The sequence below is a fragment of the Pecten maximus genome, chromosome 1 (assembly GCF_902652985.1).
Source record: "Pecten maximus chromosome 1, xPecMax1.1, whole genome shotgun sequence".
Classification (NCBI taxonomy): Eukaryota; Metazoa; Mollusca; class Bivalvia; order Pectinida; family Pectinidae; genus Pecten; species Pecten maximus.
This window is the reverse complement of record NC_047015.1, coordinates 17160710-17179543: the sequence shown is the minus strand read 5'-3', so window position 1 is coordinate 17179543 and position 18834 is coordinate 17160710. Positions and strand designations below refer to the sequence as shown.

Genomic DNA, 18834 nt, shown 5'->3' with positions numbered 1-18834 from the left:
AGACTCATTTATAGAATTAGCGAAAACTAAAAACACTCAATGCATATAGCAACATGATTTAAATGTTTTCTTTCTCCCAGAAAATAAATCATTTACACATATACATTGTACATATTAACTCATTTAAAAATACACATAACTGATTTACATATATTCACATTGACTCATTTACAAATAATCAATATACACAGTAACTGACATAATTATATACAAAGTAATTCATTTACACATATGTACAGTAACTCATTTACACATATACACAGTAACTCAATTACACATACACAACATATAGATGTTACGTAATAGACAGATATACTCAATATATGATATATAGTACAAATGTTTACCTACGTTTTGTAGAACAAAGTTGTCGGGTGAAGTGTTGCTGATGGTACGTACAGATCAGGAACGACAACCATGGAAGTAGTAGTGGGGGGTCAGAATTATACACAGTGGAGCAATTATGTTCTCCCTTACAGATTAAAACTATGTGACAACTGTCGTTTCTATACATATGCACATACACGCAATCATATACAGCCACATTTTTATACACAAGTACACACACATGTGGTAGAACACTCCTTAGATTTATATACATGTACACACACGTACGACCTAATACAGCTGCAGTCTTATATACGGGTACATGTGTATGTGTAATTTTATATACGGGTACACGTGTATGTGTAGTTTTATATACATGTGTATGTGTAATTTTATAAACGGGTACATGTGTATGTGTAGTTTTATATACAGGTACATGCGTATGTGTAGTTTTATATACGGGCACATGTGTATGTGTAGTTTGATATACAGATACATGTGTATGTGTAATTTTATAAACGGGTACATGTGTATGTGTAGTTGTATATACAGGTACATATGTATATGTAGTTTTATATACGGGTACATGTGTATGTGTAGTTTTATATACAGATACATGTGTATGTGTAATTTTATATACAGGTACATGTGTATGTGTAGTTTTATATACATGTGTATGTGTAGTTTTATATACGGGTACATGTGTATGTGTATATTTATATACGGGTACATGTGTATGTGTAGTTTTATATACAGGTACATGTGCATGTGTAATTTTATATACGGGCACGCGTGTATGTGTAGCTTGATATACAGGTACTCACTTATGACAGCATACTAGCATCCATATTATACTGACGTTATAACATGGTGTGAGCAAGGCACAATATCGGGATCTATGGAGAGGTTTCATATTAACAGATTGTCGAATCTTTAATAGCAAAAATGTTTGATTCTCTACATTCAAAACGTCTATTCGACAGTCTTATCTAGATTAGACTGATATATGATACCTCCCCATAATCGCCCCTTACAACAGGTTGTAGCACACATCGGTTTGTCTGGCTGTTATAAATAGGTCTTAGTATGATTTATGAGTAGATGTAATGATCAATATAGAGTCACTTACGTCAACATTTGAGGATACAATGACTACGATGTAGCACACCAAACAGATTCAAAATTAAACATCAAAAAGATATTATAATAATCTTGACCGGCCAATTAAATAACAATCGGAATGTCAGATGACAAATCCCAACACAACTGACATATTAAAAGAAATCGTTTTATTATTCTTATTCATTTGTTTACTGCATAGCTATCATTATTAAAGGTTTAAGTTTTCCTTTTCACATAGGTGTAGTACCTGATATTATAATCGTCTAGTTCGGAGATGAATACAAACAGGTCTTATCAAATATCAGCGAGTATTGCAAAAATGGTACCAAACGATTTCAATACGATATAATAGTTGCCCTTCTTGTCACAGCAAACTGTATATAAGATCCATTCACATACAAAAAAAATGCAACTCATTGTTGTCATCAGCAAAATCTCATGATTACAACAAGATAGACGGAAGAGTACAAAGAGATCAACAACGGAGATCAATTTTACAGTGAATTCATAAACACGGTGTGTTTCCGTGCTGTTCTACATCTTTTCTACCTCTCCACACGTAAACCTGTACTCAACAGACCTTGTCTCTGAGCAAAGATTGTCTAATTCTATCATGGAAGTACATTTTTAGCACACAATATTAAAAGCTGTTGGGTATATACCCTTTGCCGTTTTTCCTCCCTTTTTTTGTGATATAAAACAATAGTATAAAACCAGTCTCCCAATTATCTTTATGTTCGTGTCGTACAAAAATAACGGTTATAGTGCAAAGCTGTTTAAAACATTAGTCATCTGCATATGTTATGTCTCAATCTCAATTTTATAAACTTTGGCTTTTGTGTTCAACAAAAACATATGGTAGTTTGACAAATAAACGGTATATATATCCATATAAAGCACCGGTATTTTGATTTTGACCTCAGGTAAATTTGAAACACAACGAAAAGTTGTACGATATAAAAATGACTAGGTTAGTACAACACGAATCACTGTAACCCAGGAGAAGGTCTACGAGTCTACCAATCAAATAACTCGTTATAACTCGTTATCAGAGGCGTAATTGTATTGACGCGTTCGATTGGATGAGAGAATGGGATACATCACTTGTCCCCACATGTTTGATTAATCCCTTGGGAAAATAAAACTCTTCTCTCATTAAGATTTTAATCCATGTTTCCTGCATGTCAAAATTCTTACAAACAAGATTCATACATGTAAAATCTGTCATTGCATAATACTGGTTTGGGAATCTTTACAAAAAATGTAGAAATTATCCTAATAAACTCTAAATAATGAGTAGGCTTATGTTAAAATCAGCTACTATATAATTTTCTCCGTGGAAATGTCTCCATGACGGTCAATAACGAAAGCCGTAAGATGTAGATTATTTACTTAAAAGGCAGACAAGGCATGCCATCAGATCAGTTTCTTTCCTAAATACGAAATAACACATATGTCGCATTGTCAGCTATTTTTTCTGGACAGAATCATTTTTATTATATATATCATATTTGCATTATTTTCTGGATTGCATGCGGGTTTACACATGTTCATGAGTATGCTCATCATGTATTGAAGTGTTTCTCTCTGAAACATCACATATGCATACACTGAACATTTATAAAGAAACCAGCCATTTTTAATTTCAACATCCGTGTCTCTCACAAAACGTTATATCACTACAACATAGTTTTCATGATGATTTACTGCTACTACCCGACATCATACCTCCTCGTTGTTAACACTGGAGTAGTATTTACCGTCGCTCAGTTTGCGTTGCTTCAGACCTTGGTTTGGGTCTCGGACAACAGTTTCTCCCTCAGCGTCTGTTGCCACGGCTTGATTATAACTCGGAGACCGCCGCATGCTTCTATCTGGTGATCGAATACTGTCACTTTCCTGGTCTGGTGACACGTTATTTTCCTCTTGATTCTCATAAGGCACGTCATCGTCTCCATCTTTATCGTCAGCCCGTGACGGATAGGATTCTTCTAACGCGAACTCTTTCTCTTTCTCTCGTAAAGCATCTTCTTCAGCTTCCCGTCTTTTTCTTCCGATAGGATCACTGCTTTCGTCATCTTTAACTTTTAAAGGATCAGTGTGTTCTCCGCTAGCCGTTATTGCTAAAGGCGAAGGTGTCTTTCCATTTCTATCGTTAAACAAAGAATAATTCACAATTTATGGTAATGCCACTTATCTTTAACTTATCTTACATTCTCTATCAAGTAAATATTCATCATTACTATGTCTTATCGGTATGACGAGAAAGTACAATAAGCCCTGTATGCGTACAAATCTTTGGCCTTCTACACGAATGATCTCCAACAACTTTCTATTAGACATAAATGGTAATGAAGCAAGTTACATCAAAATGAGATGAAATATTGAAATGAGTTGGGGATAATAATCTAAGTGTCATCTTCGAAACCAGAAGAAAATTTTACAATACATGGAAATTACTAACGGCGACTTAATTGCACAGAATTATGGCCACGTGATCAAATTATTTGGTGATAAACAAAACAAATACGTCATATCTATACTTACTTTGTCTTGTGTACGTTTAAAGTTTATCTTACTTACTTTCATATATGTGTACTTCTTTCTTCATTTCGTTTACCTACTTACCTTACTTTCATGTTGCTATACCTTTCTTGTCTCTTTGTTCCTGTTTTTCCTTGTTCTCTGTTGCTGTTGCATTCATATACCTGCACTTACCTTGTCTTTGAGTTATTGTACCTGCGTTTTCTTGTGGTCCCTGTGTTTACATCGTCTTTAAGTTATTAGACATATATTTGTCTTCATGACCTTGTGTCTTTAATTCATTTTACCTACCTTCCTGTCCCTAAATTTACCTTGTCTTTACATCATCGTACCTACCTTCATGTTCCTACGCTGACTTTGTCTTTGCGTCATCGTACCTACCTTATGGTCCTACGCTGACCTTGTCTTTGCGTCATTGTACCTACCTTATGGTCCTACGCTGACCTTGTCTTTATGTCATCGTACCTACCTTATGGTCCTACGCTGACCTTGTCTTTATGTCATCGTACCTACCTTCATGTTCCTGTGCTTACCTTGTCTTTACAAAGCTACATACTTACTTTGCCTTCATGTCCTTATTGAGCTTGTCGATCTTTAGGAGGGCTATATCTAACTGATGTTTGACCTTCCAGATCTGGGTCTCACAGATAGGATCTTTACACCTGTGTTTCTTCGTGTAATCTAAGGCCTCCATGACAGACTGTTCAAATGTTAACGACTTTCCCATACTCTATAACAAAGATACATACCAAAACATCACTACTGTTATTAAAATAATAAGACGTCATTTTAACTCAAAATAGATAAAACGCTGCCAAAATATGAGCTAAATATAAATTAGCGAAAATAGTTCATATTCATATGCTTACACTTCCTTGGCCTTTCGTGGAAAACAAAACTATCCAAGTGTACGGAGATTAAGTCTGGGATGTGGGAAAGTAGTGTATAGAGATTAAATCTGTGATGGGGAATGATAGTGTATACAGATAAAGGCTGGGATGGGGAAATACACTGAATGGACATTATCAAAAGTTTTAAGAGAAGAGTGATATTCAAGATAGAACAAACGCTCTTTCAAGAATGATAAAAAAAACTGCTGAAATATAATATGGTGGGATGAGACGCCTGATTGAGCATTTAGTATTGACCGCGAAATGTCCCATCGGGCAACACATTCAATTTGAACGTAAATGCATAATATCTAAAATATCTAAAATATCTAAAATATCTAAAAGACCTAATCATTATTAAAATTGGAATGTACATAGTCTCAAATAACAGTACCACATACATAATATTACTCAGATCCTGTTAAACAACTGGTTACACGATATATGTATATAGAGGATTTACTTACTAAGCTTACTAGTGCACAACATCCGCATTTATCGTATTGTTTGAGACACTTCCTGCCGAACCGGAAGTAGAGGTGCTCCAGTATAAGAAGAATACCCCCGAGAACGATTCCTGATGCTAGGAGGATGAACGCACTAGTAAAATTGAGAATGCCTAACTGGTGACTGTTTTGCTTTCTCTTCTGTTTGGAGTGACAAGCGCCTGCCAACCAGAACTTTCGAAGCCGATCCAGCTCTCCTGCACAATAAGTAAACATATAACTGATTCACTAAACGAGCATCTTTTAACATGAGTTACTAAATCGTCATCGTTGGTTACACTACAGTACAGAATAAATTGATGGATAGGTTTCGTGATCGAGCCATGTGATCGTTACTACTAGCTTACTCAGACACCTCCAATAAATGCTGTTATGCACTACAATCTATTAACATTATTATAAAGATAATTTACATAAATATATAATGCGCCAGACAAAACTAAACAATGTACCAAATGGAATTATCGATTGATATATGAAGTGTTAGAACACTCGTTAGTCAAAGGTAGTGCGCATTATGCATTATGTACAGTGTTTTTTTTCGTGATTATGTGTATTATTAAACGTATATGAAACCTTTTACATATTTAGATAAGTATTTGGCTTTATCTTATTTGTTTTACGGCATTGTGATAACAATAACTTCATGGAAGGTAATACAATGTAGGTTACCGAATTCCTGTAAGTCCAGCAGGTACGAGTTGACCTCATCTACTAGGACGCCTGAGCCCTTGGGGAAGCCCACACCGTAGCCTGTCATTGCATACCATTTACCGACGGAAATGAGGTGACAGTCAGCGTCTATCCCTATCTGGTATTCAAGTGGCGTGGCATCGTAAATGAACGCCTGGATCTCTCTGTAATAACACAATATTTCAGTGATACATTCGTGGATACATTCGTGTTATTGCAAATTTTCTCCGTTATTGCTACCGAGGTTCTCTCTCCCACCCGAGAATGTCATAAACAAGTTTATTACATTTTTACCAGTGAAATATCAAAAATTATTCATTCTATAAAAGTGATATTTTTCACTAGTGAAAAATATCATATTTATCACTAGTGAAAAATATCACTTTTGCTGATTTGACCAATCAAATTAATGATAAGAAAATACCAAAATAATTGACCAATCAGAAAGCCCGACATATATCTCAGCACCTGGACAGGGAGAACTACATTTTTTGTTTACAAATTATCGCTGTAGGCCTAGTTGGCATACTGGGTAGGTTTTTCGTTGATAAAAAATGTAATAAACAGAATATCTAACAGTGTCTTCAGTAATACCAAATATATTTCACTCGTGTGGCTAATATTTAGATATTTTTCACTCGTGCTGCGCACTCGTGAAAAATATCAAAATATTAGCCCCACTCGTGAAATATATTTGGTATTACTGAAGACACTGTTAGATATCCTCTATATCTTTTAGATCAGATGTCTCCGTAAACCTTATTCACAAATAAATGTTTGCTCTATCATTGCATCCTCTCTCCGCCTTAAAGTCGATAAGCATCAATATTATTGTCCGTATGATACATACGTAGTGACTTCAGTATAAGTTCCAAGACACAACAGCAGTGAACTTAACCAAACGCCTCCATTAATAAGAATTTTACCGTGACACCGAAAAAAAACCTTATGAATTTAAAACAGAATGTGCCGAGTCACGAATACAGACGACACAGCTGTTTAGATTGTTATGATCCTCTATGAGCGAAATTTGTAAGTATAGAATAGACTCCAGAGAAATAGAAATAGGCCTCAACACGGAATAGAACAGGGAAGAGGCACTGACCAAATCCTTTAATTCATTTAACCTTATTTTGGATATAGGATCTGTTTTAAAGAACATGATGCAGAGACAATGAGTATACCGTACGGTCGTCACATAAAAAGTATATATCATTACATATCGGTATTATACAAGACGAGAAAAGGTTTAGATACACATGACACAAAAACAAGAAGCCTTTTCAGTTTATGTTTAGATAAACCTCGCAATAAGTATCTCGCCACAGCAATGAATCCCTTCGTGTATAAAAAGTGTGTAAGGCTTCTTTGGTAACATGCCATAAACCCTCCATCTCCACCTGCATACTGTACCAGATGCATGTCTGAGATACCCATTAGCCAATGACACTGACCCTTTTTTCAAGGCTTTCACGGCTTCCCGAACTGACGGCTGATTGTACTTTTTCATATAGCGGAACATTTCTGGATGGTTCTGTCTCAGGTTTTCCTCTGTGCTCCCATTAGGCACGGTGGCGAACTTGAAGGGTGGTTTGTGACTGTGTGGGTTTGTTAACTGTGGGAACAAAACCAAACGGTCTTCTTTTAACGGCTTTGATTTTCGACATCAAAATGAGTCAATATCATTTTTATAGACAGTAGAGTTCACGCTGACACAAATGATAATGCAAAATATGGTAAAACGCTTTATGTTGTCCTTAAATTTTTTTTTTCTTTCTCACTTACACTTTTAATTGTTTTTAGTCGGACCTATAAATTTGTCTGATATCATGGACGGGATATTTGTCATTTTGAATATATAATCTACTCCTTGGTAATTGGTATCGAGTGAACTCACCCTCCAATCTTTGATGCCTGAAAGGTCATAGTAGACTTCCTTGGTAATCATAAACGCGGCCAAGTTAGCAGTGTAACTTGCCAGGAAAACGAGAGCAAACAAAGCCCACACGTTGGCCAGGAAACGGCTAGCGCCCCCTCGTGGATTGTCAGCCGAGACCGAGGCTCCAAATAGCATGGCCCATATCAACCAGAAGGACCGGAACAGGGAGAACGCATGCTCTGTGTAAAGTTAAGAAGTTCATTATTTCACAGCCATGGCATAAATATTGGTAGATATACATGTATTGATTCTCAATGCTTACGTGTTAAATATCACTCAGAATGACAAAGAGATGTAAGAAAATTAATGTTCCCATTTTTTCATCATTTCAGCTTAACGAAACTCCATTACGTGAACAATAGCCAAGACAAGCATTGGCGCTGGTTAGATTAGGTACCGACATGTACGGACCCGGTTCGTAAGTGTGTCTAATCTGGCACCAACTACGACTTCTCTGCATCTCGTGACAAGTCTACTCCAAATACGAATATACCTAAAAGGTATGAGCTGGGACGCGGAATGGACGAGGGCAGCTATTAGACGCCAGTCTACGCCGGGACCTTGGGGACAGACTCGACCAGCCGACCTCCTACAGTACCGGCGTTTGATAGGATGTATACAGACTATTTCAACAGTTTGGTATCAGAGGGACCATAAACTAGGTCGAAATTACTTAGACTATATTATCATCCCATACATCACTCTAAGACTATTTTCTTCATAATGGTTGTTATCTTTCAGAATTATAGTTTGCGTGTTAGTATATTGTCGTGGCAGCGACAATTAAAAGCAGTAAAATAGCAATGACAAACTGTATTACATGTAATTGGAAGTCAAGTACGTATATTTATATCGATTTAGTACATGGGTAGTGACTGGTGATTATTCCTACATTGAATACCTCAACATACTGTTGAATTAGGGTCTGCTAAATAATTTGTACGTTGAATAAAGTTAACAAAGGTGATTACCAGAAACATTCATAATATTTCAAAGTTTATTGTCGGATTTTACATTTGATTTGTGATATATCTACGATAATGTCTTCTACTGTACATGACTTCCACGTCAACGATGATAAAAAGTCTCAGGAGAACCGGAGAAGAAAAAACGACAATTTGATGAATGGTACCGAGTGTGCCTATAGCTACCTCGCATGGGTGTGTTGCCTTGGTCCAGCCCCCAGGGGCTTAACCACTCAAATATAAAGATGGACGCCCCTATGGAGTGGACACTAAACACCAAGATGAGGCACCAGGACGGGTAGTCATACGGCTCTGCAAGAAAACAATAAAGATCGTTGTCATATGATGTGTATACTATACATGCGTGTCTGTTTAATACGGATTGTTTAAACGGTTAATTATTAAATAAATTATTATTATATATATAAATTATATATATATTATAATCGTTTCTTCTCATATATTATGACACTGTAACAGACTTGAGCACTAACGTTTCTTTCATTCTTGTTATACATCTAACAACTGTTGGCTAATCTAATCATGTATGCATCCACTAAAACAAATACTGACAAGAATTATCCTTAACTTTAATTAAATTTGTGAAATTAAAATATTGTCAGAAACTGAACAGCATTTCGTATTTACACCTAACTATGTACAATATTACAGCATTACCCCTGACGTTACCAAGCCAGATGACGGTAAAGCTGTGCCATGCAGTTTATTCATTTTTTGTTGCATACTGTACTTATTTCGAAATTTTAGTTGATTTTTTTTACGTTCCTGTGTTTTCCGTACAAAAGTTGATATCGCTTTTTATATCGAAGTTGATATGGAAATGAATATTTCATTGTGTTAATTTTATCGTTGACAATATGTCTTAGCACGCGGAGATGTCTAAAAATGAAAATGGTGACACTTTTAAAGGTTTTTACAACTTTTGGTTAAGTGTCGTTTTTAAACCATACAGAAAACCACTTACAAATGAATTCTTGGCATTCCTAGAACATCACATGTGATTAAGCAGAATACAGTCCATAGGTCGTATGTACACCCCGACACCTTAACACGAGCCTATATGTGATTAACGGGCACGTGGTGCTGTTCATGTGGGGTTTGAGATGGACCTGCCTAATCTTCCGGTGGGGTTCGAAATGGATCTGCCTAACCCTCCAGGTGGGGTTCGAAATAGACCTGCCTAATCCTTCAGGTGGAGTTGGAGGCGGACCTACCTAAGCCTTATTGGAGAAAATGCAGATAGTCAAGATTTCTAGATGGTGGTTTTTTCCTTTTCGGAGGGACATGTCTGGGATTAACTGAGAATAGCACAACACGACATAGCGTCCTTAAAAACGGCATTTGGTGACATAGCTACAATGATGACTGATAAAATTATGCCCTTTATACCTTCATATAAGTTGGTTATCATAACTATAGTCCTGGAAGTGAAGCTATCCAAAACAAACACGAATAAAAATTTACCTTAGTATATAACGGCAAAGAATTTTACGTTAGTCTGTGATTGTAAACAAGTTTAACTTAGTCTGTGATGGAAAACAAGTTTACGTTAGTCTGTGATGGAAAACAAGTTTACCTAAGTCTGTGATGGAAAACAATTTTACCTTAGTCTGTAATGGAAAACAATTTTACCTTAGTCTGTGATGGAAAACAAGTTTAACTTAGTCTGTGATGGAAAACAAGTTTAACTTAGTCTGTGATGGAAAACAAGTTTACCTTAGTCTGTGAGGGAAAACAAGTTTACCTAAGTCTGTGAGGGAAAACAAGTTTAACTTAGTCTGTGATGGAATAAAAGTTTACTTTAGTCTGTGATTGAAAACAAGTTTACCTAAGTCTGTGATGGAAAACAATTTTACCTTAGTCTGTAATGGAAAACAATTTTACCTTAGTCTGTGATGGAAAACAAGTTTAACTTAGTCTGTGATGGAAAACAAGTTTACCTTAGTCTGTGAGGGAAAACAAGTTTACCTAAGTCTGTGATGGAAAACAAGTTTACCTTAGTCTGTGAGGGAAAACAAGTTTACCTTAGTCTGTAATGGAAAACAATTTTACCTTAGTCTGTGATGGAAAACAAGTTTAACTTAGTCTGTAATGGAAAACAATTTTACCTTAGTCTGTGATGGAAAACAAGTTTAACTTAGTATGTGACGGAAGAGAAGTTTACGTCAGTCTGTGATGGAATAAAAGTTTAACTTAGTATGTGAGGGAAAACAAGTTTAACTTAGTCTGTGATGGAAGAGAAGCATATTCCATTAGGTGCTTGGCTTCGGTTATCAAAATTACTACCTGGCGATAACTCGCCCTTTGTGAAAAAAGAAACAGCGCTTTTCCTAGATAAAATGATATTTTGAAATTAAATGTTTCCATAAGAGCAATATCAGAACCATCAGAATGAACAGTTAGACGGATCTCTAAAGAGATCATGGCAATGGAAGAGAGGGTACCCATCTGAAAGGACACGGCCTACGCTGTTGGATTATTATAGGTGTTACTGTTGCCCTCACTTCTCCCTCACTTTTTCTTCTAACAGTTCAGATACCCCCTCGCGCGCTCTCTCCCTCTCTCTCTCTCTCTCTCTCTCTCTCTCTCTCTTTGTTTTTGTTTTGTTTTTGTGGGTATTTTTTGTTTATTTGGTGATTAGCGAGTATATTGGACGGTGGTAGGACGTTCCTAAGAAAAGCAATACATGCTTACCTAGGACGGCTGTAGGAGATATAGCTCCCTTCCGAAGGGACACGACGATGGTTGTACCAGTTTCCAGGTAGGGCATGGAAAACTCGATTAACTGGTTACGTTTAGGTGTGATCTGGAGGGCGGTGAGCACCATGTCTGCCTGTCGGTCCTGGAGTGCTCGGATCAGACCGTTCCATTCCCCGGTTATCTGTAATATTATGACGGTACAGGGCATGTGTTTATACAACATTGTCTTTTTAAACCATCAAATAGTTTACTCAACAAATCTCTATTCACCGGCGTGTTGGAAAATACCATATAATGCATCAGTATCAATGCTAAGGTAACCTTTGCTACATTCCTACAGAATATTAGACAGAATGGATGACCCAGCTTCTTTGGTCAGTGTTTAAAAAACACCTGGAGGGGGTAATATGTATGACCATATAGTCTTAGTGTTCTTACAGTTAAAAGTACTACTCATAATAGACTTTGCCATGTCGATTGGGGTGCAATATTGCCCGAGATCATCGGATACTTGGCAAGGATATTTGTTTAAGATAAACAGGGATTTCACTTTTTTAAAAAAAAATCCTGAGATAGTGCATTCTTGTCGTATCTGACGGTAGTAAAAAGGATAATTAACTTCAAACCATTCAGGATATATTTACGCATACCATACAAATAGAAGGGTTCCAACAGCCTATGGATTGGCAGTTACGTTACCCAGTCATATCGTTAAACAACAAAGATAGGGCATTAATGGTAAACAACTGTTAACATAGTTAAATTAATACATGTCCCGGGGGGGGGGGGGGGGGGGGGGGGGGTGCCATTGTAATTCGCCGAATATATATATCTTATTTTGACGCCCTACATCTGACATATATCACTTCGTAACCATTAAGTGCGTCGCTTTAACAAGGATTATGTTGATATATTGTTGGTAGTCCTGATTCCGTTCCAATGTAACAAACGTCGGTAGAATTTCCTCTCCTTCTGCATGCATTTCGGTGGTAATTTGGCTGCAGACGAAGCATTAGTAGGTGTACTATGTGAATGGCTATCGCCAGTTTTATTCGTCGTTTTACCTGTCAACCTGTCTAGCGCCGATTTACCTTGTGTTACGTACCTAAACATACCGGTCAGCTTCCACGCCCTCTACCTCTAAAACGCATGAAGTATTGATATAATGCATGCTGTATATCATCAACATATGTTACCGTGATTATATTAGTGGTCCGTGTATACTTAGTATTGTTATCCCACCAAGTCTCCCGGGTATATCAGCTGACGTTTAAACTATCATTTTACGCACAGAACAATAGTTCTCCTCAACAGAAACAATAGGTCTTTATCGGGGACTGGTGTTCGGTCACAGTCCATCGAAACATACTCAACATCACACTAAATCGATTGTGTCGTACCAGAATAAATCGTATCCACAATTGTCATTGACAGCTCCTCAAAGGCTGCAGTGCACTGCTCGGCTGGGAGCTGTTACGCTACGCTTATCAAAAGATAAGCGATTAGATACAGTTCGTCAATAGGGGTCGTCGATAATCTTTAACACTTCTAGGAAACGGTTGGGAGCTTTGGATTACAATGAGATGATTTCTAAGTGTCCAGTTCCATTATACAGATTCTATCGATCTGCACGTCACGGACATCTTACTGTACTGGATGGCTTTGCAGTTAACTCAATTAACTAATTTGTAAACAAATTGTAACGCTAACAATAACAAATACTGAACAATAGGCCACTCGCCTGTATATCGTATCCTCATTACAGCCGTGAAGGAGCTTCAGTCAGTTAGTCATAATTCAACACATAAATAGGCTTTCATTATGACTTCTCATAATTAAGACAGGGTTGTTACAATTATAATACAAACAGCTCCTAGCAAAACTATTACTGGAGCAAATAAATACAACAAAGCCTTTTTATCTTCTGACAAAATTAAACCTCTAATCTCCAAACAGACGTGAATCGTACAGAAGCGTTAGAAGAGAGTCGGGAGTGTTTCCGGACGCTAATGTCTCTATTCACTACGCTTGTCGTTTATAAAACGATTAGTTAATGTGAAGGGAGCTTATTATTAGAGTAAAGCCGTTATAACGGAGAACCAGTTCGTACTAATCAATTTATCGTTTGATGGATGATCATAAAGGATGATATTAGACGGCGATAGCAGACCCACTGGATTGTGTAGTCTGTAAGTAGGTAGAGCTGTAATTTTGGGCGATAACTGTACGACAGATAAATAAATAGACTATACTAAGATTTCACCATACGTACAGTGTATTGTTTCGGGAATATCGAATGAAAACGAATTTATTTAAAAACGTCACAAAAATTAAAATCCTCGCATGTATTTTAAAACTGTTTTGCTTCCGTGTTTACATGATAGGGAGACCAGAGTTAGGGTTATTTTCAGATAGATACCACAACTGTTCCCTGCCCTTCCTGGTAAACAAATGTCATATATCGATTTCACGAGTCTTTGGATTATAGATTTAAAACATACAAATAAGTGTTATCTGAAAGTTGTGAGTGTGGGTAAATTATAACGACGATTTCAATGGACAGCAACACTGTACATGCAGCTTCCATTAGATTTAAGTCTTATCTACAGGTATGTAAGTAATCTAAAGGCATACTGGTGTATTCTGTGAATGGTTACTGATAATACTATCTACCAAACATGCATGTCTCTGTCCCATGAAGCAAAATGTTGCATTAAAAATGTCATGACTCAGCCTTTGTTTTTGATCATCCTGATATGATGTAGTTCGTGCATGTGGGAACAGAACCAGAAGATGCAAGAAATATATCTTACTAGATTCACTGCTATACATTTCATGGATTCTTAATTTCTAAATATCATTTTGAATTATAAAGAGGAAATAGATGCTAGCGATATTTCTGTAAAAATGTATACTCACAAAATTAGCATGGTCGAATATTTGAACCTAGGGACTAATGTGATGAAAATGGATTTAATTTATCATTTCATAATTATTTTAATTAATCCTATTCGACAATGGGAGATATCGACAAACGCCTCATGATCTCTGTGGAATGCAACGATATGTTAAGACATGAAATGAAGCTGAACTGCTTCAAAACAAATAAAGAACTTTTATTTTAACCAGTTCGTGCCAAAATAAGTTTATATAGTCACGAGTATAAGGGTCGCAGAGAAATGAGTAAATACACATACAACTAGCTAATCAGCATCCTATATGATGTCACGTGATCTGCTACTGAAATTAATTCTATTAACTGTAACTAGTTGTTAAGTTGTTAGTATAATGAATTCCGGAGGTCGATATTAAGCCAATCTATCCTCATATAGATCCTATTTAGTCTGACCACTCAACTAGAGGTAAAACACGTGTTTGTACGTCAGACATAAAGTACATGTAACTTCCAGTAGCTGACGCATGCTCTGTCCGCCCAATCGGTCTGTACAGCGGGAGAGCTAGACTTCCGGCGAATAATGTCCGTCCACAATCTACGTGTCAACAATAAACATGTCTATTACTCTCGCCTTTTAAAACTGATTGCCTCTCTGGTAAGGGTCTGGGTGTTTTCCGGGAAATAAAACTAATCACCAATTCACAACATGCCGTTTGTAGACGTTATGAAAATTTAATAATAATTTTGACACGACCCAAAGAATCGGTACATGATTATGTTATTTATATGCATGTGGATAGAAACACGACATTTTAATTGTTTTTGTTCTAGATATAAAAAAACATCATAATGTTCAAATATCGATGTTATCTATAACGAGTATAGACTTGTTCAACTGTCATTAAGCAGGTTATTAACTTGGTGTTTCAAACTCTGCTTGAGCTGATATATCTACAAAAGAAAAACTAAGAACCGCCAAGGTTGTCTTTATATGGGTTTCAAAACTTATCAAGAACCATCTTGGACCCGATCTTATTGTTCCGTCTAAAATGTATAATCTTGAAGCTAAGTTATGTTTAACCCTGTGTATATAGAATTAATCGACAATAGATGGAACCACCGGCCTTACCACTAAAATATTAGTGCCTATCAACATATATTCAATAACGTCTTGGAGAATATTGTACCCATACATGGTTCTTAGCCTGCTTTATCAGCTGAACACAAATATATTTGTATATATGTTACTCACTTCATTCTCCACGCCAAAGCTTCGGTCCGCCACCTCAAATAGATCAAAGTCAAACGCCATCTTTTCGCTCAGAATGTTCAGAAGGTCAATACTAAGTCCGGCACAACAACGGACAACGGTTCCGTTAAACAGGGAGCTGTCGTTCTTACCACTGTAACGAAATACGTGTTCATATTGAGAAAAATGGTTTATAATGGCAACAAAAATCCGCAGTCCTAGATCACTGGTCAAAACATCAAAAATACCGAAATATTAACGAAACCATACTTCAAACTTAAAAACGATTAAACGAGGACAAAATATAATCAAAAATGTAGATTTGCATGGAGATTCATGACTATTGAAAAAGTACATGGAGCTCTGGAAGAATCACAATCTCAAATGAAAGGTGATGACAAAGGAACCACTAGGTATTTCAATACGCATCAAACACATCCGACTTCACACAACATATCGCATCAGATTTTTTTCAAACGAGGTAAAGATGTCGATTATAAAATTGTTTTCCTTTGGTCTTCATCAACCTCATTTTCACTAACCAAGGGTTACACTACGAAATCTGTCACTGAAATCGTGATCATGAAAACGAACCCTGACATACCCCTGATAACGTTAAGGACATACCGTATAGCCGGTTGTGTTCGTGGGTAAAAAATTGCGCGATATTTGATAAAAATGAAAGAACTATATTTCGCCCTATATAGAATTACAAACTGTTCAACATTTGACAGTAAATATTAGCCTGTCACAACCAGTAAAAAAAGCATTCAAACACCAGTATTCTTCAACAGGATAAAATAACCATTTTATTTTGGGTATACAATGGACTAAATCACGTGCCTATATGTAGCAAATAATCTGTTTTGAACAGCAGGTTTTTACACATATTAAAGAAATACCGATAACTTAGCAGATATTGATGAACAAGAATCACGTTTTAGTACCGGAGATTCCGTCACCGTCTAAATCTAGCGATTTTTGGCGACAAAAAGTGATAGAATGTCAGGTCAGATAAAAACAACATATGAACAGAAAGTGTGAAAACCTTTTCAGTTTCAACTATATCCTTTTAGTAGAGAACAATTTCAAAGAAAGTTTTGCTAGACTACTGATATATGTCAGATGAAACAGACTCACTGTATTGTTTCGTTGTAGACGAGGCGACATGGAATGGAGGGAGGACCACACTCGCCCGTGGAGTTGTCTAAGTCCTTGTACATAACATAGGGTAGCTCCTCTAGTGTCGCGATCCTAAAGAATCGCCTGTCCGGTCGACCTTTGGGCGGGGATGGCATTTTCCCTGGCCACGTGATCCCTTGCATCTCTAGCTTCATTTCAATCTTCTTTGAATATCGGACTCTGGTCACAACTGGGGTCCAGCTGCCGACCTGTGGAATCATACGCATAACAGCTGTAGGAAAATACGGAAAACATGCACGTCGAGATACATAGGAGACAATTAGACGAATGACAGCTATGTAACTATTTTTCTAGACATGTACTCTGGAAAATTTCATATTTCAAGAAAATTGAAGCCGGAGTAGAACTTTGGTATATTTGGAACGTTCACATGGACAAAACACCTATTATTATCAGTAGCAAAGTAATTTCACTCGATAAAGAACGTTTACTTGGAAAGCTTTCATAATACAAGGACTATATACATAATGAAACCAACGAATCCTTCCATGGATTATTTTAAAGGAATTGTGTGTTTTCTCAACAGAATAATTGTCTGTTTTTATTGAAATAATACTTCGATACTTTTACAACACCAAACGAAATCGTGATAGCAGTCGTACCAGTCATATTGTCGAGTTTGCATATGAATATAAATAGTCTGTCTATTTTTATTGGCTCGCTAGCATACTTTATACGCAGTGATTGGTTACCTGTTGTCAATAATGACACCATTCGTAGAGATAACTAGGGAAATTAATTGCAAAAAAATATATGATTGATAAAAGCAGAGATATCCGAATGCACGCATGTATCAAAGAGACCTTGTTAACAACCTGCGTATGAGAGAGACTCCAAGGGACCAAATGATCAACACGTTAACAGTTGTATGATCGTGGACCCAATTATATCTTTACTAAGTATATTCCCAGTTTGACTACTCGAGCTTCTGCCCATTTACTAAGTATCTCAAACTTTACTCTAACTGCTTACTAATAAATAGTGATGTTGTGGTGGTTACCCTCTTAGAGTTTGGAAAGTTAATACTTGTATAAGTTGATCTCATCGATTGAGTCATCTCTATTTATAACCACCGTTTGACCTTGTGTCGCAGCTAATTCTACTTCCGTTAACGCTGTTTGTCCCAAACAAATGTTCATCTGATTGTCTGTATGTTGAGGATTTGTTTAGCTTTCTCTGCAATAAGTAGATTTCAAGGAATGACACGCGAAACCCTTTTCACTTAACTCTGCTGCTATTCATGTACACTAAATTAATTTCGAGCTGCAAAGTACAAATTACTACAACACCGAATGAAAAGACAGAACATAGCGCTCTAGACACCATGCTGGATCACATTTTCAAATTATCACGATTAAAAGTCTGTCGACTCCACGAACAACAGATTGTGCTTATATTGAAAACGTGATTCGTTTACGTTTCATTGTTGTCGGTCTAGCATTGTACCACGAGATACTGGCTCCCTGCCAGCCTACGTGATTGTATGCCATTTATACCACCATTTCTTTTCTGAATTTTCCGAAGTAGGCATATCTAGAACTAAAACTACCTCACACACCTTCCAATAGTCTTCTTATGTATAAATCAAAGTTGTCAGGGATTCCAGAAACAGGCAATTACCATTCTCTTTGTTAATAGGCCTTCCCGTAATAGAAACCGTTTTGCTTCCCGTTAGCTTTACAGGGAAAGACAATTAAGTCAAAGTCTAATTAACTAAAATTAGTCAAGTACATAATATATTCATTTAGCTAAGGCTAACATTGAAACCTCATCAAATTC

General features: G+C 36.7%; 1 protein-coding gene across 1 annotated transcript in view; it reads right to left on the bottom strand.

The window, feature by feature from the left end:
* Positions 1 to 992: 992 nt before the first annotated feature.
* The window catches only part of LOC117326462 (glutamate receptor ionotropic, NMDA 2A-like), a 131854-nt gene continuing 114012 nt past the window's right edge, over positions 993 to 18834 (bottom strand). Inside the window, exons 8-17 of the mRNA XM_033883213.1 lie at positions 16993 to 17243; positions 15856 to 16006; positions 11702 to 11888; positions 9173 to 9298; positions 7980 to 8200; positions 7537 to 7697; positions 6062 to 6246; positions 5351 to 5586; positions 4554 to 4723; positions 993 to 3598 (exon numbers count right to left, since the gene is read on the bottom strand). Coding sequence (XP_033739104.1) covers positions 3172 to 3598; positions 4554 to 4723; positions 5351 to 5586; positions 6062 to 6246; positions 7537 to 7697; positions 7980 to 8200; positions 9173 to 9298; positions 11702 to 11888; positions 15856 to 16006; positions 16993 to 17243 — 2115 coding nt within the window. The 3' untranslated portion in view covers positions 993 to 3171. The remainder of the gene's footprint in view (positions 3599 to 4553; positions 4724 to 5350; positions 5587 to 6061; positions 6247 to 7536; positions 7698 to 7979; positions 8201 to 9172; positions 9299 to 11701; positions 11889 to 15855; positions 16007 to 16992; positions 17244 to 18834) is intronic.